General features: G+C 37.2%; 1 protein-coding gene across 1 annotated transcript in view; it reads right to left on the reverse strand.

The window, feature by feature from the left end:
• The window catches only part of CHID1 (chitinase domain containing 1), a 104,739-nt gene that overhangs the window by 1,373 nt on the left and 76,708 nt on the right, over nucleotides 1-26,658 (reverse strand). Inside the window, exons 12-13 of the mRNA XM_071559479.1 lie at nucleotides 5,020-5,100; nucleotides 997-1,039 (exon numbers count right to left, since the gene is read on the reverse strand). Of these exons, the coding sequence (XP_071415580.1) occupies nucleotides 997-1,039; nucleotides 5,020-5,100 (124 nt within the window). The remainder of the gene's footprint in view (nucleotides 1-996; nucleotides 1,040-5,019; nucleotides 5,101-26,658) is intronic.

A 26,658-nucleotide genomic window follows, 5' to 3' on the forward strand; every position in this document is an offset into this window, starting at 1 on the left:
GAAATTCTTCCACAAGGTCAAGAAAACACAGCATAACAGCATGCAGCACAATCTGTCTTTTTGTTGATACATTCACAATGCAACTTTCTAACACTCTAAGACAGGTACTACTAAGCAGAACATAGTGAGATGTGGTAATTAATATCCCATATATGATAGTACTTCCACCAATATTAGATTCATGAGGGGAAATATTCTTGTACTAATAGTGTTTAAGATAAAAATCTTGTTCAGAAAAACAGAGCCTTGGATCATTTCACACTAGTTAAACCATAAAAAATGTGTCTGTTCTCTGTAAATATTATATAGCTTTACTACAGAAGCAATTCCCTTCCAATAGTAAAAGTCAGCAGAGGCTTAACATACTGCCTTTAGTTTAACTTTAGAAAATCTAAAGACAAGTTCCTAGGAACTAAGGCTGCAAGCAACCATTTTATCCTGTATTCTGGTATATTGCAGACTACTGTGTAGACAGAAGCTGTATGTCCTGCCAAAGGAGTGTAGTAAGGCCAAATGCTTAAGTTTTGAAAACACTAAAATATATTCCACAGAAACAGAAGTGAAGTAAACACAGTGAGGAAGGTTGACAGAGAGAATCCCTGTTACAGAGGAAGGCAAAAGTTCTCCAAGCTTCCAGCCAACCTGATGAGAAGGAAAATTTTTTTGATCTCCTGTCTGACAATGTGTCTGACAGTACAAGAACTGTGTGCTTGAACACATCCTCTCACAGCACTGGTTTGTCCTCGTGTGTCTCATCTCTAGATATGGTTTACTTTCAGAGATCCCAAACCCCATGATGCATGAGAAAGGGAAAACAGCCTATTTTTGCACAGGCTTTGAATCGAAACAATTTACATAACATTTACATAAGGGTAAACTTCTTTCACAAAAGCCTCAACTCAGTTCTACATTTTCTGAAATGTCTCAATAATGCAACAAGTCAAGTAAACACTTCTGTTCTCTTACAGCCCTCTGATGTGAAGAAGTGGCACCTACCTTCAATGTTGGGTAGAAGACAGCATGTTTTCCTCCTTTATTTCTGCAAAACAGAAAAACAAAATAGTCAAAATTGCTTTGATAGATTCCAATAGGATTTTAAGCTAAAGTTAGAATTAAAACCAGTTTTATTTCTTTCCAATAAAAGGAAACAAACTCAGTGCTGAAGAAAACAGACAACTTTATTCTGAAGACACTGGTAATAAAATTAAAATATGCTAGTATGTTTAGCACATGAGCATTGATATGTACATATCAGATAGTACTTGCCAATTAGCAGCTCATATCTTTGAGATTTCTTACCCAGTGTTCATTCCACTCTGGAAGGTGAGGCATTGTTTCTATGAAATCAGATACTTTTGCTATCCGTTACGATTTGTTCCATACTTGCACTCTGGCTACTCTGTCTTCTGAGGTCAGAGTACAGCCAAAATCTTCTCAATTTCCTTTTCTACTGCAGGTAAGAATTTCTGCTCTTACCCCTTTTCTACTGTATATGCAAACATAACACAGCAAGCCAAAAAGCTATTGGGAAAAGGTACACAACATATATAAAAGTCAAGTATGCAACTGTGTCTGTCCTGTCATGATACAGATGAAAGTCCCAAACTTCTTTATGCATAATACTTTATCCAAGAACTGGTTACAACAAAATACAACACAGGCAGTCAGACAAGATACTTATTTACCCCATACTAGTGGCCTTTAAGAAGGACAAGTCTTAAGGGAGGTGAAAGAGGCTTTTAACAGTGTCTCACATGGTATCTTCACAGGAAAGCTCAGAAGTGCAGGCTGGACAAGTGGATGGTGAGGTAGACTGAGAAGTGGCTGAATGGTAGATCCCAGAGGCTTGTGATCAGTGGCACAGAGCCCAGTTGGAGGCCTGCCACTAGTGGTGTGCCCTAAAGTTCAATAGTGGGCCCAATATTTTTAACTTAGTCATCAAGGACATGGATGAAGGGGCAGACACATGTTCAGCAAGTTGACTGACAACACAAAGCTGGGAGGAGTGGCTGATACTCCAGAGTGCTGTGCAGCCCTTCAGGAGGAGATTAACAGGTTGGAGAGATGGGCACAAAGGAACCTTCTGAGATTCATCAGGCAAATGCATCTGGGCAGAAATAGCCCCATGCACCAGTACAGGGTGGGGGCCAACCTGGTGGAAAGCAGCTCTTTCTGACCTGGTGGTCCTGGTGGGCAACCACGTGTCCATGAGCCAGCAGTGTGCCCCTGTGGACAAGAAGACCAATGGTACCCTGGAATGCATCAGGAAGAGCATTGCCAGCAGATCAAGAGAGGTGACCCTGCCCCTCTACACAGTCCTGGTGAGGGCTCACCTGGAATGCTGTGTCCAGTGCAAGAGACGTGGAGCTCTTGGAGTCTAGTGGAGGGCAATGAAGGTGACTGGGAGACTGCAGCATCTCACTTGTGAGGAAAGGCTGAGGGAGTTGGGCTTATTCAGCCTTGAGAAGACTGAGAGCAGACTTTATCAACAAGTATCTGAAGGGAGGGTGCCAAGAGGATAGAGCCAAGTGATTCTTGGTGATGTCGAGCAATAGAATGAGAGACCTTTTGGAACACAGGAAGTTCTACCTGAACATGAGGAAAAACTTCTTTACTGTGAGGGTAACAGCACTTACACATCTTGCCCAGAGACAGGTGGAGTCTTCTTCCCTGGAGATATTCAAAAGCTGCCTGGATACACTCCTGGGTAAGGTGCTCTAGAGCTTGAGTAGGGAGGTGACTCAATGACCTCCAGGAGTCCCTTCCTACCTTAACCATTCTGAGATTCTGTGAAAAGGCTGACATTGAAAATAGAGAATCCAAGAAGTCTTCTCACAACAGAGATGGTTTGATACCATATCATAGTAAACAGTAAACACTGAGATATTTTGTTGCAACTGGATGACAAAACTGTCAGATAGTAAAAGACAGTTGTGCCTCCTAAATGTGCATCTGAAAAAGATGAAAACATCTGGTTTTCAGATGTAAACTGTGAAAGATTTTCTCCAGTTCTCTGAATTACCAGCTTTCAGGTTAAATTAAATGCTAGAAGTATAAAATACACAGACAGAGCAAGCTATACCAGGCACAAATACCAAGGGTGCATTTTCAACCCCTAATACTGAGAAGGACAAGTTCCAAGTGGTCTCACAGCACCAATTTACCAGCCAGGCCAGGAGGAAATGCAGAGTGCATGGACAGATCAAGCAGGAATTGCTCCTAAAATCTCACAGCTTACATAAACGGGTACTTGCCTGTGCACTTGAACAAGCATTCAGAAGCAGCAGATTTCTGCAACTATTTGTAATATACAGTCTCTGCCTGCTACATGAAATCATTAGCTGTGCTTTGCTTAAAGATTCACGATTTCATTTCTTAGCCACAGCAGACATGCAAGATTTCCAGCTGAGATGCTTCACCAGTGAAGTGTATTTCAGGCCTGGCTGCCATCTCTGTCCAATGTAACTGAACCTTTGTAAACCAAAGTGGTAACTGAGAAGGAGTTCTCCTAAATAACCCTCCCCTTGAGCCAACTGAACCACTGCAGACTCGCTGAGCCACACAGCTCCCTGCCAAGAACAAGTGAAGTCTGGAGTGATTTTCAGACATAGTGTGCTTTATACATCAGAAATTCCTCCAGGAAGCCCACACACAAGAAACTCCAAAGATTGGCTTTTGAAGGCAAATGATGTAGTACTACTGACAAGCTATTGCTTTCCCACAAGTTCATTTTGCAAGGGGCTGTACAAGAAATGTGATTCAGACAGGAATTCAAACACAGCCCTCAGATTTACACTTTTGAGAGCAAGTTTTCATCCAGCACTCACTGTGTCTCCAATTGGATTGGCATTACAGATCAGCAAAACAGAGCTTCTGATTTATTCCTCTTTAGCTAACACAAAAAACTTGTAATTGTTTGGTACAAAGTACTTTTGCAACAGCATACCAAATAATTAAATATGAAGGAATACAGATCCCAGCCTTTCATAAAAACACAGAAAACAAAATAAAACACTGCTGAACAACAAATCTTTTAATTTTATTTTTTTTTCTGATAAGAAATAGATGTTGCAGAGAAGTCAGAAGAAAATTACAGGCTGAGAGAAACCTTGAAAATTAAGCTAAAATATAAAAGTAGAACATTTTTTAGATTTTGGAATTTGGGGTTTTTTATTTAAAAATATTTAAAACAAGAAGGGATTTTGGAAATAACTGAGTAGTTTTGATTTTTTTTTTTTTGTAAAGCACCTAAGCATGTGTTTTACTCTACTTTTCAGTTGTATGTTTTCACATTAACAATGTAATATATTAAACACAGCTTTGCAGAAGTGGGAGGATTAGTTTGTATCTTTGTAGTATATTTTTGTATAATTGGATAAAAATCAGCAAATTGTTAGAAGATTAATAAGATGTTTCTGGGTTGTTTTTTTAAAATCTATTTTAAATGGATTCTTCCTAGATCAGGAATTCTGTTGTCATTTCATGATGAAAAAGGGAGGACAAAGAAAGTTATTACCCTTAATGCTTTCAGTTCTTTTAACAACTTTCTCTGGAAGTCACTTAGTTTTTTATTCCCATTACCTTTATCTATGGTCCATTGCATTTACTGGAAGTTTGTTGCTTGAACAGTCTTGTCACTAGGACTTGTAAAACCAGGCTCTTGTACCACAGATTTTTCTCAGAACTATTTCTGGCCAAGTTATTGGTAATCATCCGACAGCTCACAGTGCTAATCTCAGAGGCTCTGATTAACTGAAACTCAATAGACCACTTTAATGGATATTTTCTAGAGATGTGACTCATCAGACTCCTCTTCTAAAGATTGTTTTAGTTTATGTAATTTCATTAATCCTCTGATTTTCTTCTCTTGCCTGAAGCACTCTTTTATGCTGCAGTTTAGTGCTGACATACAGATCACAATCAGGAGAATTTTCACTTGTTCAGTTCAGTTGCATACTATAGTCACTGGGTCATGCCTCAGAATATTTGCAGAATGCTAAGTTAATAAATGTAACTCACTTTTTATATTCAAAGTAGTGCTCAGCAATTTGATCATCCCAGATGATTTTTGGTTTGTGTTCCTTCAATGTTTCAATGTACCTGCAAATTAAAAATATAGATATGGAATTAATTTTTCTAAGGAGCTGTTATGAAATTAAACTACAGATATTTCTTGAAAAGCAGTTTTACCATGTTTAGATGCTGAACAAAGGTATCTTCTTATTGACAACTAATTTCCTCAACCACTTTACAGTTTTCCATGTTCACATTTGTAGGCTATTTTTTTTCTAAAGCATTGTATATAAGAATCTGAAGGGAGAGTGTCAAGATGATGGAGCCACATTCTTCTTGATCGTGCCAAGCAATAGGACAACATGCAATGGGCAGAAACTGCTGCACAGGAAGTTCCAGCTGAATATGAGGAAGAACTTCTTGACTGTATGTGTGACTGTGCACTGGAACAGATTTCTCAGAGAGGTTGTGGAGTCTCCTTTCCTGGAGATCCCCAAACCTCAGTAAGGGGGTCCAGGGGACTCTGCTTGTGCAGGGAGGATGGACCAGATGACCTCCAGTGGTTTCTTAACCATTCTGTGATTGTGTATGATTCTGTGAATTAATCAATATTCATCAACTGCAAATCCATAAGGGCACATGGAGGCAGTACTTCAGTATTCCTACAGTCTGAAACCCATATGCCAAAGCATGGGAACTGAGGTCATCCCTAGGCTGTACATAACTGTGTCTTCCAGGGCTAATCAATACAAATCATCAGAAAATTTCTTCTACAAAAAGGGCCTAGTTAATCTTCTAAAAATGAAATTGCCAAGGAAAAGTCACTGCTAAGTGCATATGAAATTTCTCTACCACTGGCTCCTTGGCATTGTCATCTTACATAGACATTATGAACATAGAATGACCTATCTCACTTCACACAAAGTGAGGATAGAGTACTGCTTGTACCCAAAAACATGCATGGGGAACTGGTGTGGAATAGCTAGTATGCCGCACATTTATGTTCTTGGTTAGCTCACAGTATCAAGTGTCTGCGTTTCTGACTGCAAAACAGAAACAAAGCTTCTGGCTGCCACATGTAAAAGGACTGAAAGATGGCAAGCTACTGACAGTGATAGAGGCCATGTGGATGTCACACTAAGAGATGTCTTTCCCCCCTGTTTCTTCTGCATCCTTTTGACCTGCATCTTTGACCACCTATTTTTGAAGAATCTATCAAAACTATCTCTGTCACAATAGGTCTCATTCTTGTCATAATTTCTCTGCTTATGAAAGGAACTGGATGGAGAGATTTCTTTCAAATCATCTTAAGTAAGATATTTCCTTTTCCTATGTAAAAGACATTATAACCAGGTTCCATCAGCCACTGTCCTGACTGCATCAATGCTGAAATTCCACCAATATACATCAAAAAACAGAGCAGTAATTTACATTTCTCAGTTTGAAAAAGATTTCGTTTCTCATTGGGTCTTATTCTAAACACAATTAAAACATTCAGTGTTGCCAGGAATACCTTCTTTTTGGCCATGGCTTGCTTATTCATATATTGGCAAATTGTTGCCTGCTGCTAGTGGTTTTAGAAAAGATTTTCATTTTGTGTTTACATCAAATGAATGAAAGGCAGGCATGCTATTTCCTTGCCTACATAAGCAAACACACGGGAGCAGCTATTGCGCTCTTGGCACACACACACATGCCTTAGAACAATGGACTTTTTCAGCAGTGCAAGTTAAACCTTGGAACCTGCCCATCCCTTAGGACATACTAGATTTTAAGTTCCCCACTAGAAACATATGGAAAGAGATCTGGTTTTCTATAATTTAAATTTTAGGGATAAATTTTAAAAAACAAACTGTCCCATTCCAGAATGACTTCATTAATGACAGGAAACAACATGTGTATAGACTATGGGCCTAAGATGTTACAGCCCAGAAAAACACAACTGCCAGCCAAGACATCCTGACACACAGCTTTATTCCTGAACATACGACCTCAGATGGGAAGATTAACTCAGTTGGGTAGAGAATGCTGCTAATAACATCAAGATCAAGAGTTCGATCTCTGGACTGTCCATTCAGTCAAGAGCTGGACTCCATGATCCTTGTGGGTCCCTTCCAGCTCAAAATGTTCTGCGATTCTGTGATACTTCTCTGTGAAATCCTCATTTCGCTTGCTAAAATTCCCAATACAATTAAAGAATGTTCAAAAGACTTATGAACAAACTTTAAAATTAGAAATGCAACTTGAAGCAATTAATACAGCCTATTATATAAAGGGTATATTAGTATTTTAAGGTTGATCAGGCATGCACCGCATTTAAGCCACTCTAGCTAGGCACAGAGGATTTATTTCTCTTTGTCCTACCTCTAGGCATTTATCACCACAGCATGTAAGAGCAAAAATGAACAAGTTTGTCTCAAATCACATCTGTGGTGATGAGACTAGTTTTGAGGTCAAGTTGGTGAAAAAAGAAATGTTGGGCCCAAAATTGTCACTTCTATCCATTAATTTGGGGGGACCTATTTGAAACCTATAAACTTGGTATTTACAGAGATAACAAAATTCAAAGGACAGTGTTGAAAACAATAAGGTCCCATTTAATTCATTTGCAATTTCATACTCAATGCTTCTGAAAGTCAAGCTTTATGTATTTCAATCAGACACAAGGTTGCTGTGAAGTCTGGAAGAACCACAGCAGCAAATTAGATCTGTTTCCCATGGGCTTTCTACTGCCTTAAGTTGGGACTAACCCATTCCCTTCCTGTAGTCATTTTTCCTAAACACTATTACTTTTCTTTCAGGAAAGCATATTGGTACTTTATAGGTAACATCTCCAAGATATGCCATACTTCCTATTATCTCTGTAGTGTCTTACTATGTGCACCATAAGTGGAAGGGTTCCTATGTAAAACTGCAGCACCTGTAGCATAAAACACTTGCTTGAGTCAAACTAATGCTTACCAGGAACCCTTAAGCTTTTATCTCTTAGCTGAGGCAGTACTTGACTCAATAAATATTTGATACACTTGGTTTTAAAAAATCTAAAGAAAATAAAAAGCAAAATTTGCCATCTCTCTGAACAAGACAACCATGGTTTGTTGGTATGTCTGGGGTACCAGAGGTCTGTATTAATTTCCAAGTTCTCAAAGAGGAAAAGGAACCGGGAGCAAGCTCATCACAGCCAGCTTTCTTTCTTTTTGCCTCTCACCTAACTCTTCTCCTCTCAACCCATATTTATTGCTATTTTTTCTCCTCTCTTCCTAATTTATCCCTCTTTCTACTGCCACCATCCCAGTTCACAGGTACTTTTATACTTCTATACAGACTAATTTACTTGCTCCCTCATTCGGCAGCTCCTAACTTACTACCTTTCTCATTTTACCAAGCTGCCTCAGCACTTAAGAGAATGATAAACACTGAAAACTCAGCTTTACTGCCTTGCACTACATATTTCCTGGGAAGATTGTGACCATTTGCAGAGGAAGTCATGCTGTTTCTGTGGTCCTAGCCTGAAACGCATCTGGATTGCTGTTGCTTCTAATGAGGCACCAAAGTAGCATATATAAATGATAAGTCTGCATGGATCATCAGGAATAGAAAAAAAAGACAGATGTCACCTGTATGTCCACCTTGCAAATGCATGTTCTGAACATATACAATGGCCATTCTGGATCATTTAAGCTGCCAAACCTCTTTGACAAAGGACACATCCTTGGTTGACAGACACCAACTGTTATTTTTATTACAGATACTCCAGGTTACAATCTCACTGGGCACAGCTGGACTACAACAAACATTCCCTTCCACAAATGAGAAGCCAAAACATACATTTTATAGAGGAGATGCAAAGTTAATCCTGCCAAATAAGTGTATCTCTGAACAACTTACACACTACACCTACACACTATTGCACTTTACTGCACATTAACTAATAAATAAAGGATCCAGATGAAAGGTTCTCAGGATTTATTGCTGGTGTTCCTTTTCTAAGACGCTTTTCTTCCAAAACATGAAAAATGGCATGGCCCTGGAATATGTTAAGGTAAAAACCACAATCTGTAGTCCCTCTGAAGAAAGTATTTATCTTCATGGATAATGCTTTGTTCAGAATATAAAGAAGTCAGTCTATAGTACATCTTTTGCAACATGAATATACATTCTAGGAAAAGAGATAGCTTTATACAAAGTTCTTAGACTGGGATGTTTTTATGAAGGTTAACTTTTTTAATTCTCAGGTGCTTTGCTTTACTAGTCCTGAGTCACTCTTCAACAGAAAACTTCAGTGAAAAGAAAAAGAGTACTGAGTGTACCTTGCATTTTGATGCTCTTTTCTAACACTTTATATGTTCTCCTCAGTTCTCACATGAACAAAACTCTGACTAAAAGCAACAGATCTCTAGTCTGAATGAAGAATCATTTGCAGCTGCTGCAGAAACTGAGTATATATTCCATTATAGCAGATTTGAGTGATTCAGTCAAAAGATAAAAATATTATTCAGCTTGAAAATCAATACCACACATTTTTTTTTCAGTTTGCTTCAGTTATGATAGAGTTAGTTATTAAACTGTGAACCTACCAGGAATTGCATCACCATATCTGACTATCAACAGTGCCTATGCATGACAGTAAATGTTTTAAACTCAACTGGATAGGGTCCATCTTCCCCCTTTACAGGGAGCTGTGTCTCTTAATAAAAGTGAGAGCAGACACATAAAATGCCATATTCTATAGCTCAAGAGTTCAGATTTCTGATGCAAAACAAATATACATAAATAGCTCTAGAACAGTTTTCACAGTAGTACTCCTAAGGACACTCCCTATTTTGGTACATGTCTTCCAAAAAAGTACTGGTCGGTTTCCCCACTGCTCTGTGTACACCAGGACACTCCGTGAAAGGGCAAATACCCATCTTCAAAACAAGATTTTTCAGAGTGGTATCTTTATATAATTTGTGAAATCCCTTTTTATTTAATGTTTAATTTTAACTACCTAGACAATTTCCATTTTAGGATTTTCTTAAACTATTTCCTATTTGATGGGACAAAATGTCAAAAAAGAACACAATTTGGAGACACTAAAAAATTAAATTGAAAATGTTTTAAAACTTGGAAATTTTTTTTGCCTTCTCCTCATCTTAGAAGATCATTTCTAAATTAATAGTACCTTCAATGGTAATAAATGAATACAAAAAAGGAAGAAAATCTGAAAAAGAAAAAACACTTTTTAGAGATTTTGAGTTTTCACTCACTCAGTCCCTAAAATTGCAGCTTGCAAAAGGTAGAGATGCCCTGCAATTTAACGAGCTTTAGATATTAGCCTTTAAAATAGTCTTGTGAGCATGCATAAATTTAGGAAAAGTCTAGTAGCAGATTCAACAACAGCACAGTATTATATATGTGTGTGTATATATATACAGCATTGCAGGGTGTGCAGTAACAAAGATCAGCAATAGACTGAACAGTTGAGCCAGAATCACTTAAGCACCTTTTTACTCATCTCGTCTCCATTCAGTACTCAGTAACACCACATTTACAATATGTAAGTATAAACCTCCAGCTTTAAAAGGTGGTAAAGTTGCATACCACTCTATCTCTTGCTTGCCTATTAAACAATTCAGATTTTGTTAACACAAATTTCACAAGTTCTTTCAAAAGCAAATAGGCTATCCAAGAAAAGGCAGCTACTAGACCTGTTCCAGAGCATCAAAAGAACACACTAACACTGAAACAGTTTTTACTCTGGGGATTCATGCATTTGAGAGGAGTGGAGAGCACACTCTATATGCCTGTGAACAGGGTATGTTATTCAAAATTTTTGCTGTCATGATCTTTGGATTATTTAAATAAATTATTTAAGTAAACCAACTTAAAACCAAATACATTTTGCGGAGGGAAACCAATCTGTTAGCTGTTCAGTAAAATGACTAAGGAGAACTGCAAATAGGTATCGGTGAGAAGCCTATGGGTGACTTTTTTTTCTCAGTCAGAGTCAAACAACTGCCCTGACATTACTGTTGCTTAATGCCCACAGAAGAGACACACATCCTAATAAACTCCTATGAGGTAATGTATCATCGAGAAAAGGTAAAAGTATTAGTCCTCCCTAGACGATACAACACAAATGCTTAAATTCTGCTCCAGCTCACCCAATAATCTGGTTTACTACAGAAACTGAGACAAGACATAGTGTCTTTGTTTAAAACAACTTCTCAACATGATGATAACTAATGGTTGTTATCCCTACAGGCTTCTTTCCAGAACCAGCAGGTTCATCCTGAAAATAAAATCTCTGAAGATAAAATTGCCTAATTAAGGGTGTGTTTTCTGAAATGTTTAAGCAACGCTCAGTTGGGGTTACGCATTTTCAAATACATTACTCTAAGTCCAATATTGTGCTTTAATTCTTCCAAGAACTGACCTAATAGGTACTGCATCTGAAAAAGTGGGGCTGTGTATCTTTAGGTGTGAGGCTGACCAAAGCTCAGATATTCTAATGTATCTGCTGCTCAGCCTCAGCCGTAGATAACAAAAACTGTGCTAGTTCTGTTGCATGGCAGGAGGGGTTTGTTGGGGTTTCTTTAACACACATCACAAAAGCTTCATGGAGTTTCCTCTTGTTCAAAATACACATATCAGCTATTTTCATATACAGCTACAGAGATTATCTATGAAAATTGTTATACTGGATTTGGAGCCTGGTCAGATTCAGATATCTTAATTCAGTGTACAGGAAAGGAAATGTGATCCATTCCAGCTATGAAAATGAAGCCTGAGTGCAAACTTACCTACTTTGATATTCTTAATTCTTCCATTCCTACTTCATTAAAAAAGGTATATATAAAAAAATCACATTTTTTTCCACCCTTCTCTAAAAGGTCAGATGATCTTAATGCCATTAAATATCACTCCTAGATCTTCCCGTTGTTTCTTGTGTCTCTTTTCAACTATTCCTGAATTAAAAACATCCCAACGCAATACAAGATCAATAGCAATGTCATCCACAAGTTTAACAACCAGACAGATGGGCAGGGACCAAGCCCCATGCAAGGCACAGTCATGGAAAAGATACAGCGATACAGTTGGTAGCAAATGAGAAAGCAAGGCAACATACATTGGGTGCAAGCAGCAGAATGCCCCACAGATGGGACAAGGATGCTGTGATAGAAGGGGAATATCTGTTGACAGTGTGGCTGCCAAATGACTCTCTAGTCAGGCAGAGCACAAAACCTGCAGGCTGAAGGACACTGGGCATGTACAACCGACTCAGGGCAGCAACTGCCTTAAGAGAGAAATGCTGTGTCTGTTCTCTCTTCAGAAAAAAAGAGAAATCATTTAGGCCAGACAGAAGCAGAGTTGCCTGCAAGGAACCAGAACCTTAGGTGATGAAAAACTAACAACAGTAGGAGAAAGCTAAGAAAGCTGACTGCTGCTTGGACTCCCTTTGCTTCACAAGGTGCTGAGAATGAGACACTTCCAAATAGCCTCAGAAGAGTGTTCAGGTTTCTTAGCTGATAATCATGTCAGGCAACTTCCACTCCTGTTGTGAATGAGTGGTTTGGCTGCTTCAAGAAACACTGTCAAAGGAATTGGCAAAAGGAGGACCTGAACACCAAACAAATCTATAAGAGAAAAAGTGGTTCAGTGATAGTGTTTTGTCATTAAGTAGTTATAGATGTGCACCAATAAATTTAAATTATCAAGCACAATACAGCAGACAGTTTCATATGAAAGAAATCATAAATTCCACCCTCGACTAAGAGGATTGTAACTAAAGAAAGTAACTGCACTAAAGGAAAATCTGTGGCAGAGCAGTAAATTCTACAAACCTCCAGTGTCCTATGAAGCTATGAACTATATACTCTTTTCCCTCTATTGGGACCAAGTTAAGTGAAGAACAAAGAACATTGTTGCTGACCTTCAATTTAATTTTTCATGCTTGGCAGAGGGATCTTTCTCCTCTCAACTGACCGTGTACAATAGAACTCACATAAGTCTTTCAGACTTTGTTTCTTGAAAAGGCAGAATGATAACAAATTCATGCAAATGACTATTAATCTCTCATAAAAAATGTAAATATCAGAGGGTTAATACATTTTTAACATGCCTTAGAATAATCTAGATTGCATATAATTCCTCCCTTTTTTTGCATGACTTGAATTGAAGACAGGCTATGTTGTAATAAACTATCTTTTAACCAGCGAGAGAGGAGGTCTATTCTGTTTTAAGAATCTATCTTCATCAGGGCAGTTAAGCACATATTTGAGAACACAGATTTTAAATCTCTTGATATTTAGTTAAACTAATACATATACATGTGACAGTGTTCAGTTTTAAAGCAAAGCCTGGCCTTTTTCATCATGAAAAAAACAGCAGAACATCTTCCACATCTTCGCTGTAACTGTGACAAATATTTGTATATTTTTATCTGTTTAGTTTCTGCTGAACATACATGTCTGTGCTTGCTGCTAAAATTTGTGAAGATTAAATTTTAAAGCAAAAAGCAATGTGCATGTATTTATTCAAAATTATTTCAAAAAACCCTGGTACTTCAATCAAATGGTAACACTTGGAGTGTTAATCAAGGGAAAAAAGGATGACCACCATATTTTTTTCCCTTTAAATTATCTGGAAATTTCAAAATGCTACACTATTTATCTCTAATAGGTATGTATAAATTTTTTTTAGCTTTAAATGAAAAAGCACTACTTACCACACTAACCCTAACTATGGCCCTCTCAAAGGATCTTCAGTTTGCTGAAGAAATTGTTGGTTCAGAGGCAGGCCTGAGGGGAGAAATAAAGCTCTACTTTTCATTGCAAAGCTATTTCAAAACCATATGGCAGAAGTGTCATCTGGGGGGCACACCCCCCTATGCCCCATACACCCAACAATCACAAGCTCCTGCTACAGTCACATGCACAGAGATGAGGTATGAATGACCTTGTTAGGTGAAGAAAACGTAGAAAGAGGATGATAGCAAAGCTAGGAGATGAAGAGAAACAGATGGGACTGTCATCTGTAGAACTGTAAAACCCTACAATGGAAGAACATGGGTAACATGGGGAATATTGCCTGGACTAGACGAAAAAGTTCCAGCTGCAGTCACTGACAGACTTACTGACCTATATTTGGGATTGGTAAGGCTTTTGCTGGGTAATATCTTAATTGCACCCACTTTTCTATAAAGTGGAAGGCTGTAATTTGTTACTCCTTCACTTTGCATTGCAGCTATAGCAGTAAGTGTCAGTACTGCTCTACACATGTAATCTACAATATAAATACTGCACCATTCCAGAAGTTCTTTTATTTCAATCCCCTCCTCAGGACAACACAGTTTTCACTTTAAGTAAAGAATTACTACTGCCAGATGATGGATTCTGTACTTAGTATCAAAAATGGTTGGTGAATCAAATCCAGAAGTCCTGAAGAGAAATAGGAGTTACCTTCTCAGATCATGAAAAAATGCAGGTTAATGGCTGATAAATAGGCTGTAACTCCATAACTGCGATTGGTTGAACTAGTTTTTGTGACTGAATTGGGCACTTGCTGACTTGAAATCCCAAATATTATGTTGTTAGTAATCTTTCCCCTCCTTTTGTATTTGTGGATTGTGATGGCTAGTGTCTTTGATCAAATGCTTGGGAAGTTTCCATGCAGAGGACCAATCTAGGAGGAAAAGCAACAGAACCTGCTGCAACACAATTGACAGCCAAAACAGGGAGAAACCCACTGAAAAGTCCAAAATGGATTTTATTTGGCCATTTGTTTATGTGATTATCACTCTGAGGGAGGGCTAAATACATTCCACATGTTACAGGTTTCTTAAGCTGGCAAGAATAGACAAAAGGAGAAAAAAAAAGATTGGGGGCAAGAGGTAATTTTTATCCATTAATGTCCCTGAGCAAGGAACAGCAATTCAAATACACTGGATAATTTTTTTGGACCCTGGGGAATAAAGAGATGTATTACTAGACCTATTAATTTATATTCACGGAACATATTCCAATTACAAGTAGTTTCTGACCCTTTCTGGCCCCACAGCCATTGCAAGAACCTCTTTAATTACTTGCCTCTTTTGCAATAAAATACAATTAAGCAGTACTAATTATTTGACACAAGATATTTTAAGTATGGAAGAGGCTAACCAGTTGCTATAACAACATAATTTAAGGAACTTGACTGGCAGGTGTTACAGATCCACCTCCCATAGCAGAACAGTTTTGTTCTGCACCCCATTTTCCAACATAACACCTTTGTTGCAATTTGTACCTACAATAAAATAAGAACATATTGAATAGAACAGTGCTGAAAGAATTCACAAAACCATCAAATTGTCACAGCATTTCACACTTTGGGATGATGCATAAATATTGAGTAATTATGATAGAGGTGGGAAGGCTCTTGATTAAAATAAAGATCCCATGAGAAAACAAGTTCTTCCTCTGAAAGACAGAAGTCTGGGATAACATTATAAATTAAACTGGACAAAAGTAGTACCAATCCAGTCAATAGTGGTGTGGATTTTGTATAATAAAAAGTGACTTCTCCCTACATGGATAGCAACTAAAGATGCCATAACATATGATTTTTTTCCAGAAATATTGCAACAGGATTAGCAAAAAAACCCCAAAAACAAAAACAAAAAAACCCCCCTGAAAATTATAAAACCCCTTTATATTTGTTTACATGATTCCAGATAATTTTCTCTGTGTCCCCTAACAGGTCACAGCAGGAAAGTGGAAGCTATGAAGTTACCAAGTTGGCAGAAGTATATTAAGTGACAAGATTGTGTAATGTCAGGAGCACACTTTGTTCAATTTTACAGGTGAAGCAAATTATACTGTTTGTCATTTGAACATGGTCAATCACTCAGATTCAGGTTTTATTTTTAACGCAGTGAAAGGATGAGTAATTCAAAAGGAATTCAGAAAGGTATTCAATTTTTACAGATACAAAAACATAATTCTGTAAAGAATTGGTTCTATAATTTTGAGTGCAGAACGACAATACATGAGCCTCACAGAACCAGAAATACTGTTTCATTCCAGCAAATATATACTGTTTATAATAAGATTCAAAAACATATACAAGTTTTCTTACCTTTTCGTTTGAGTTATTGGATACTCAAAATTAAATTTAAAGCTAAAACAAGGTATTTATGTTTGGTTTTGCCCAGAGGCTAAATAATTTCTTGAAAAGGTTCAGCTCTAATAATCAAAATTGATGGAAATCATTAGAATTTTATAACAGCTGCGACCTCAAACAGAACAGTAGGAAAAAATTCTTGACTGATATCTGGTATTCACCTTCACCACCAAAATTTCTTTCTTGGCCTTATGGCATCTTTAGCAAGTCAAACCAATTTGTGGGTCAAACCAAGACTCCCAAGTTCTTTAGAAAGTTACACACCCTACCATTTTGCCAGTATCATAACACATAAACTCTGCTCCTCTGCATGCAGGGTCAATGTTTGCACATGTTAGAACACAAGTACTTGCACTTGGATCCACAAATATTTCCAAAAGAGAATTTAGTTAAATCATAAATTAAGAAACTACTTAAGATACTAATATAATTTAGTAACATTTAAAGAAACACAAAATATAGAAATAAATGCAAAATGTTTAATTAGTACTTAAAATTAGTTAACTTTCATTGTGCAAACAGCAACAGCATTCCTGCACTGTAATTTGATGTTCAGATGCATCACAGGGAATTTATGAGTAAAATTGTGTCTACTATTAAGCATAACATTCATATTCTATAACAACATGTTCAAAATTTTGCTTTCTTTTCAAAAGATTTTAAATCTTACATGAATTTCTTATGTCATATTTCAGTATGACATCCTTGAATATTCTCATATGAAAGCTCTTACGAGGACATACTGTATGAATTTCTGGGGGTACATTTTAATGTAAAATTGCCATCTTTACCACCCCAGCATCAATATGGAAGAAGAGACAGCGAACAAGTGCATGAGAATTAATCACAGGATTCATATTCATGTACCATATTTAGAGACAGGAAAATATAGGCAAAACAAATTTTGCTAGAAACATGCATAAGGGACATTACATTTTACCTCCATTGTTACTGTCATTCTACAGAAGGGTAAGACATGTACATATAATACAAACATCTTCAATTTTTCCACACAGTACTGAACTCTACTGGCTTGGGATTTCTGCAACTATTTAAACAAGTATCAACTACTATTTGACTTGCCTGCTAAAGTATTTTCAAAGGGCACAGAAGACTATGAGATCTACTGTTTAGTTTGATTTTCACAGTCACTAAGAAAACAATGAATTCAGTAGTCAAAGATGAAAGTCACATCTCGGAGGTGAGTTCTGTTGGACTGTGGGATGCTGTTACTGGGTACTCCACTCCACCCCCACATACACTGAAGAATGCAGCCCTCATGTATGGAAATAATCTTTCTGCATGGGTCAGCACTGAAAAATTGAAACTGCAGCTTTGCATTTTTTTCTGGAAATAGCAAAGATGGTGATTTTCTTTAATGAAAACAAACACAAAATAACTTCAGCACTTCTTAAAATTGACTGATTGACTGCTTACCTTTGACTGCACTGAAAGTGTATTTTAATATAACTGTGCAATCACTGTATGCAAAACATACTAATAGCTTCCATTGTTTATGTATTCCAAAACATTATGAAGGTTAATGAACCTTGTTGTCTTGATTTATCATGCAAGATAACCTGGGTAGACAGTCATCAAGAAGCCATTTTCTCACATCACAAAATAGAAGTTTCACTAACGGAGAAAATACTATATAATACATCACATAAAGTTTCCCTGATGTGCTCAACCCTGAGTTTTCCATTGCACAGTCTCAGACCTCTGGTTTCTTTTGGCAGTTCAGTAATGGTGCAGTAAGAGAGAACAGCTCGAGCTGCTGCCCCAAGGCAGGGACTTGTACCCTCACAGTCTTGTGCCTGCGATTGTCTGGGCTTTTTCCCAGACTTACCAGGAGTTATCAGCTCCCACTGCCCCTGAGTACTCAGTCACCTGGCTGGTGCCGCAGGTCCCTGTGCCCTTTCTTCTGCAAAGAGCCAGCACCAGGTCACAGCCCTGGTCTGGGGCTCCCAACATTTCCACCCACCCAGGACACAGCCTGCAGCTCACATTGCACTGCACACTCAGCTACTGGCACTGGGTGTGTTTCTCAACACATCATGCACACAGCAGCTTCAGTGAAAAAATGGGGTCTTTATTCCCCTGTGTGAACAGTGAAAACATTGGTATTGAGGATGTTCACACTGTGTGTGTTCAGGAGGAGTTACTCTGGACTAGTCCTAGACTGATTTTACAGGTGCAAGGTTCATGAAGAGATTGAACTAACTGCACTCATGCAGCTCAGCTTCCATTCCATCCTTGTCCAAAAGAAATTAATTTTATATATTCCAAGACTGCTCTGCAATGTGAATTAAAGAAGCAGAAATGAGAGATGATATGGAAGACTGATTTAAAAAGTGTGTTCCAAAACCAAAAAAAATACGCCACATTATTTTTCAATGTTTCTCTCTAAAAGAATGATCACTGGGGGGTTTTCAGTTGGTAGGATTTTTTACAGTCTGTATGCAGTGTGCATTTATCTTTCTTCCCCTTACTGCATTTTTAAGTCCTTTATGAACTGCCACACTATATTTCAAGTGTCAAGTCTAATTGAGTTATAATTATGAAAAGGAATTATTAGCTGAATAGTAACTTGTATTTCTGAAGATGAGAATCCTAAATAGGCATGTGTAAGATCTTGATTCTTTTGCTAAATGGTGTCAGAATTCAGGGTACCTCAAAAACTGAGCTGCAAAGTCAGATATATCTGCATTACAGGAGACTGAGAAAAATGCTCATCTTTGGAAACATGAAACATACAACAATATAACATACAATATAATACATTATTACACCTGAAATACTTGCATTTGGCATCCCAGTAAGTTCTATATTAATTCATACATAACATGGACAGTATCAATAACTGATAAGCTCATTTTAGTAGATCTGGGGTACCTTCCATAAGGAGGACATGGACCTGCTGGAGTGAGTCCAGAGAACACTGTGAAGATGATCAGAGGGCTGGAGCACCTCTGCTGTGGAGACAGGCTGGGAGAACTGGGGTTGTTCAGCCTGGAAAAGAGAAAGCTCCTGGGAGCTTTGAGTACTGAAAGGGGTTCTACAATAGACCTGAACTTTTGACAAGGGCACATAGTGAAAGGACAAGGATAATGAATCTAAACTGAGAGAGGACAGGTGAGATGAGATGTTAAGAACAAATTCTTTACCCTAAGGGTGGTGAGGGCTCTGAGCAGCCTGGTCTAGCAGAAGATTCCCCGCCCATGGGAAGGGGTTTGGAACTAGACGATCTTTCAGGTCCCTTCCAACACAAATGATTCTATGAAAACACTTCCATATTCTACAAATTTCAGAAATTACGTATAGAAATTGCATATGCTGACATACAATTAAAAATAGTTATTTCCCTTTTTTCACAGGAAAAAAAATGAAGTAGGGCCTGAGCAGATTTGCTTGCTTCATTTATTTCAGAAAGACACAAACTTTCTCACTCACTAAACAAAAAGCTTCATATAAAGAGTCAAAGAGTAATTTGACACAGTAGTTTTGTACTTACCAGAAGGTAATCTGATTCCTGGGAATCTTAGAAATCTCAAAACTAAGTTTATCCACTCATGGATAGAAATCATTTGGCATAAATATTTAGCTACTAACTGCATTCTGCAAACAAACTTTATTTGACAAGGGCCTTGATAGATGCTTGTTTTCATGTATCTTTCCTTAATATATCCTGAGTTCTTATTCCTGCACTTTTCAGTGACTCAGTTCTACCTTTGCAATGCTTAAGTATTTTTGCTGAATTTCAAACTCCTGTTTATTTCTGCAAATGAAATGTGTATTTCTATGAGTCACTTAGTGATTTGGTTGTTCTTATTCTGTTTTTTCTGCAAAAAACTATAGTGAAATACGGCAGGGTAGAGATGTCATTGCAATGGCACAGTCCTTTATCAGGCCTGTTCCTTCTGCCTGTTTTAAACAACATCAAGTTTGAGTGACACCACTCAAGTTACATTCTAAAGTGTTCTGTAAAATTTCAGCTTCTTGTCATATGAATTTTGCTAAATCTCTTAAAGATTTTTCTCAACGTATTTATCTAGTTTTATAGAAAATACATTTTCTAAGAAGTTCTAAGAACGTATGCAGCACTTCAAATTTATGTTTAAAATTATTGTATTTTTTAATGCTAAAATTCACAAATCACTAAGTATATCTTGGGAAACCTCTGGGAGAACTAGAGAACTGAAATAATACAGTAACCCAAGCATGTATTAGGAAACAGATGTGACTGAAATTACTTAAATTTTGCACATAGTAAATACTGAAAAAAAATGTGTACTCTTCAAAACAAACATAAGAGTAAAGCACAGTACAAAAACAAGGTAATTTCCTTTGTAGAAATCTAGGAGAGATTATTAGCCCATAATCAAGGAAAGAAGAAATTCATGGGGGGAGATTATGTATGGCAGAATGAGGAAAAAGAGATCAGAAAAGGATAGAACTGGGAGATTGAAAATTATAAGAATCAACAGAACTCAGAATAGATTACAGAAAGATGAAATGTACATAAAATTTAAGGACAAACATAGAAACATTAGGATTGAAATATAATTAAAATACCAATATGCCTGGTTATTAAAATATGATCACTAAAAAAGTTAATATACACAGCTGCACACATTAAAAATGGAATACAAACCAATATCATCAGTCAGCATATCAGATGTGAACACAATCAACTCAATTTACATCATGGATTATATTTGTAGGGACAGAATAAAATACCTTTTCACTATCCTACTCATAAGAAACAATATGTAGATTGTGTGCTGAAACTTGCTGAAGTTCATGATGATTTTACAAAGCTGAACTAGATGCTGAGAGCATGTTTTGCTCTAATCAGTTTAGCAAATCTAAATTATTTACTAATGAGGGAGCAAGACCTAGGGGTTACACATAGGACAGCTATCAGAGTTAAATGCTCTATTGCTGGTTTGCTACTTCTCCATCTCTGTTATAGTCACAGGCAAGTAATTTATCAACATAGAATATTCCCATCATAAAACAAGACTGCATCTCCTTTAACTAGACAGATTGAAACTTCACACTGAGTATCATACCCACATGAGTGACTTCCAACATTATTTTGGAGCTTTGCGTAAAGATATTCAGGTTTAACTGATATGTACATCCATAAAGAAATTCTGGAACTTTTTTAATATAGGAAAGAGCCCTGTAAGATTTGGCAGCAATCCTTGATTGGTGGAAATTTGATTTCACCTGTTCTTCTGTCTGTATAATCCAAATAGCTTAAAACTCCTTTCAGTATGTGAACGACAAGCTAGCAAGCTCTAGCTGGGAAAGGGTCTGGAGCACAAGTCTTCTGAGGAGCAGCTGAAGGTGCTGGGGGTGTTGAGCCTGGTGGCTCAGGAAGGACCTTATTGTGGTTTAGGAGTTAAATTTCTGAAACCGAATGCCAGTACAGAAGGTTTAACAGAAAATAAAAATCAGATACAACAATTATTTGCTTTCACTGTGCTACCTTCTGTCTTCTTTTCAAAAGCATTAGGAATCATAGAATCACAAAATCTCAGAATGGTTAAGGTTGGAAGGAACCACTAGAGGTCATCTTGTCCAACCTAAGCTCTAAGAACATTACTCAGGATTGTGTTCAGACAGCTTTTGAGCAGGTTAAATATCCCGCAAAAAAAGGGCAATGCTTTTTTATGCCTAAGGTAATGCTTCATGGTAAGATATTTGATAGTTTTAAAGCTTTTCAGTTTTTCATTAGTCACAAATAGAGAATCTTTAAAATTGGCATTCAAGAAAAAGCCACCAGTTGTGATCAAGCCTTTCACAGCTGGAGTTGAAAAGTAAAGGGGTCTGGTTTAGCACAACCGCACAGCAGAGGGAAGGAAGTCGAATCCTCAGCAAGACTCCCAGATGATGCAAAATAGTATCAGACAGCATGGGGAGTGTTACAGTATGTCAAAGTGGCCCCCAAGCCATTCATTATGCACTGAATGTGAAACTCTGCTTTAGTTCACTAACAGAAAATTAATTACATCAAAGAAAACTCTGAGTGACATTTGGCACTGGCTGTCCAAGTGAGGCAAGTGAGCAAGGAGAATTCAGTAATTTGTGGAATGCTCCCTGGCTAAACCAGGACCCTGTAAAGGGAAGTATGTGGTCTGTTAAGACTGATGTCTCAGACAGGTTGAATTTAAATATAATTTCAGGGGAAGTAAGAAACTTATTGGGAGGGCATACTGCATTCTAGTGGATACATTGTGTTAAACACTGTGACAAAACCAGTTACTGCATTTGGACTATGTTTACTAACGTTTTTAAAAACAACAAAAAAAAAAGAAAGGAAGCAAGAAAAAAGAAGTTTTCTAATGTCTTTATGTCATAAAATCAGATGTACAGGAATAAGTTAACAACCAAATCTACAACTGTAAAAATTCTTAAAGTTCAGAGAGAGCAGTCCAATACAGGAGAGAGAGAATAGCACTGGAAGAACTTTGCTAACTGAAGGAATGTATTGTTCACAAATTTGAAGCAGAAAACAATATAACCTTGTTAAAAACAATAAGTAACAAAGTTAAAGTATGGTCTTACAGCTATAAATGCAGCAAAACGTCTTGCTGAGTTATTTCAGACAATAAGAGTTCCAAATAAATAATATTTTATTTCAAGGGTTTATAAGGGACAGGGCAGTCATCTACCCTGTCATTTAAATATACCTACAAACTTAAAAAAGCATTGAAATGAATAATTAAGAACATCATAAATTTTGCACTACCTGCAAAATGAATGTACTTTATGTTTTTCAAATATAAAAGAAATGCATATTTCATTACAAAACAACATGGATTGTTGGTGGCAGTAAGAGCTGGATTTATGCATTATTCACTCATGAAAAAGTTCATTAACTCAAAGATTGCCTGATGGCGCTCATGCCCTTTTGCAACACAGCCTGTGGGGGCGTGAAGGTACTCTAAAACTGAAACTTGTGTGTCACATGATTTTGCTGGCAGTGGAATACTGGAAAATACCTGCATGCCACCCAGTCACTTCCAGTTACAGGTTGATGTGCAGCCTAACGAGGGATCAACAGAAGGAGAATGTCAAAGATGTGAGTGGTAGGCAGTATTTCTCTAAGCTTATCAGCCTGGCCCACACACAGGAAAGGGCCACACAAACATTTTGCAGGATCTGAGCCCACCCCAGGCTTGGCACCCAGGCAGGAGCATGATGTCACTTCCAAACAACTGCAATGCGTGGGTCCATCAGCCTACAATTTCCTGCTATCCATTTTCTGTAGAGGGTAAATGGGAGCAGAGTGAGGTTGTAGATTAAATTGTGAGCAAGTGAAATGACAGAATTGGAAGACTACTGCTTTAGTAGAAGGGACTAATCTGTGCCCAAAGAACAGAGGCATCAATCTCCTACTATGGTGCAAAGGCAGACTGCAAGTAAACTGGGCATACTGATGCATCCCTGAGAGAACAGCTGTTACATGAATTTTTGCCATAGTATTTTATTTCTGATGTCTCAGAAGCCTGGATTTTTCTGACTTCAAACCCTCTCAAGATGAAAGGAAATATCAGTAGGAATACATAGTTCTGCACTGAATAAGGCTTTTTAATCAAATTAAGAGACATATGGACTGTTTGTCTGGCAATAGTAAGTGGTTATTTTCACAACAGAAACAAGTAAAGCACAGCATTTCACAAGTATCTGTGTTGGGACCTCTGAAGTTCACTCTATATACATAAAAATCTAGAAAAGGAAAAATTAGCAAGGGTGTGAAATTTGCGATGATATGAAAATATTCAGAGCCAATTAAAACCAAGCTTGAAAGAAATGAGTTGCAAAACCTCAGAGAAATAGATTATGTCACAGTAAAAAGGAAACCAAAATCTGATGCCAATTAACAGAAAATAGTAACTATAAGAAAGTCTTGGCTCTGAATAAGCTGTTACCACCCAGAAAAATTAACCTTGGTGTTTAAATAGACAGTCCTCTGTTAGGACCAGTCTAGCACTCAAAATTGCCAAGAAGTCAAACAAAATATTAGAAATTAATAAGAAAGGACCACAGAAACATGAACAAAGAGTGGTAAACTGTTTCACTAACTGAATAAAGTATTCTGAATGCAGTTCCCATTTCTAGAGCTTGGAAGCTCATGGTATCAATCAGGTACATTTTAACAAATCATACAGCAACATTCAGCTAAGGGTCACATTCAACCAGATTTTGGCCAATTGCCAGCCAATGTCATTGTCTGCTACACATCCTTTTGAACCAAGAAATAAATAACAAACCAGAAATAATTTGTATTCCTTTGCCCACAAATACTGCAATCAGTTAGGTGAATGTAAAACTTACCTTGGTTTGAGCACCTGTTTCAACTCTGTTTTCCCACAGGGCAGGTGGGTGCCATCGCAGTAGATGAGGGAGACATGTAGGTAAATGAAAAAATCTGGAACACAGTCCCATCAGTCATGGTTTAATCTCCATATGGGAACAACCACTAACTGATTCTGTCAATCACCAGCGAAGTTTGTGGGCTCAGGAGGAATTAGAAAAGAGCAGATGAGATATTCCAACAAATGCTGTTTTGGGCATAAACCTTGCCTGGAAACATACCAAACTCCAAGGAGAATCTAAGCAAGTGTGTTAATTTTACAGTATTTAGAAAAGCATTAGAAATAGAACCAGGATGTTAATGTTAATTGCAGCAGACCTGGCATCTTACTGATCTAATTTGCCGAGTGGATTGTACAATATACTTAAAAGATCAAGAGTTCTGAAATTTCATATAACATTAGTTCTTCAGAAATATGCATGATGCAAATATGCTGAGCAATGCCTTAAAAAGAGAGTAAGCCCTGATTTATCATTTATATATTGGTTTTGTAACCATACCCAGTCATTAAACATGATCATATTTTTTCCAGATTAAGTCTGCTAATCCTTGGAATTTGAGAACACTGATAAAATGGCTATTATTTTTGATCACTGTTATGGTATTTCAGTGAGTCAGCTGCAGACAGAGATGAGCTACATTTTCTAGCAATTTGGGTTTTTTTTCACTTCTCCCATTGAGAGCATTACTAAGTTTCAAAACAGACTGCTTACCACTGGAAACCTGCTCTTAAAAAGTGAGCACCAATGTAGTGTCAATTAATACATAAATGGATTTGTTACAACTACTTTAACTTCTATATTAAAAAAACCCAAACTGTAACATCAAAATTGTTTCCAATCAGAGCAATAAAGAAGCAACAAACACATCATTTGCAAAACTCCAAACATAATTTGAAGAACATAATTGTGGCACACTAAAATTTTATTCAAGCAACCTGGTGTCATAAATGGAGGTGGTACTACAATGGTACTATGGCTGAATATTATGGTTTTAAATTCATTGAGATATACTTCAGAGATTTCATAGTCTGCAAGTCCTAACCATGAGTGATAACACTTAAAATGATGCTGTGGAATCTGAGGATTTAAAAAACAAGTCTAGATTGATCCAAATTCTGGATACTTGCAAATGAGAGTGAAAGATGAGAATTCTTTACTTTTTAAATGAAAATAACAGAAACTCCATCAATAACAAGCACTTTAGAGACCACAAAACACACATATTTCTTGCCATTCTGCAGTTTTAGGCTATAACACAGGATAATCCTGGTGTTCCAGTAAGGGCACAATCCCTCAAAGTTTCATCTTACTGTCACTGTTAACAAAGCAACATTTCAGGATGAGACATAAAGCCATAAAATAATAAAGGTGTTTTCCCTGTCAAGACCAGGCTAATCCATTAAATGGTACATATTTAAATAGTCATCTGGCATGTCATGATTTAACCCCAATTTGTCATCCCCCCAAAATAAAAACACACCTATAGGTCTGTCATAGATTTTAATGGCAGACCCTAAACCAGTTGCTCAATCAGAATAAGTAAAATGGGCAAAAAAAAAGGAATCTGCACTAGAGTTTTGTCAGCATAAAGCTTTGCTAGTTAAGAGAATAATTTTCATCTCTCTTCATTCTAATATTTTAGGCAACAGTCTACACCTTCATGTCACCAGGAGTAACAATTTTTGCATCAGTAATATTGAACTTGTACAGAGTGTGCAACGTAGATAGAATAGGAAAAGGAACACAATCAAACTGTCTTAATTGTAAAACTGGAATATTTCAATGGAATTCTTTTACTCCATTTCACTACAAAAGTGTAAAAAAATCCCAGTGTTTTGAAGCCACTTGTCATTTTGTGCAAATGAAAAGAGTAAAAAAAATTAACTATGCAAATATAGGAAAAAAATCAAAGTAGAGAAACAAAGTTTACAAATGTAATCAAAATGGAACTCAAATTTGGACAATCCAGTGCACCTCACTTCTTTTCTGTTTACAGCAAATTAAAATCTATGATGTATGCAGTCTATCTCCTCATAATGCTTATAGACTTAAACAAAAGTGTATTTCAGAATCCTTGCATTAACCAACTACATTTTGTAAAAGTAATGC

This window comes from Pithys albifrons, chromosome 6 (assembly GCF_047495875.1).
Source record: "Pithys albifrons albifrons isolate INPA30051 chromosome 6, PitAlb_v1, whole genome shotgun sequence".
Taxonomy (NCBI): domain Eukaryota; kingdom Metazoa; phylum Chordata; class Aves; order Passeriformes; family Thamnophilidae; genus Pithys; species Pithys albifrons.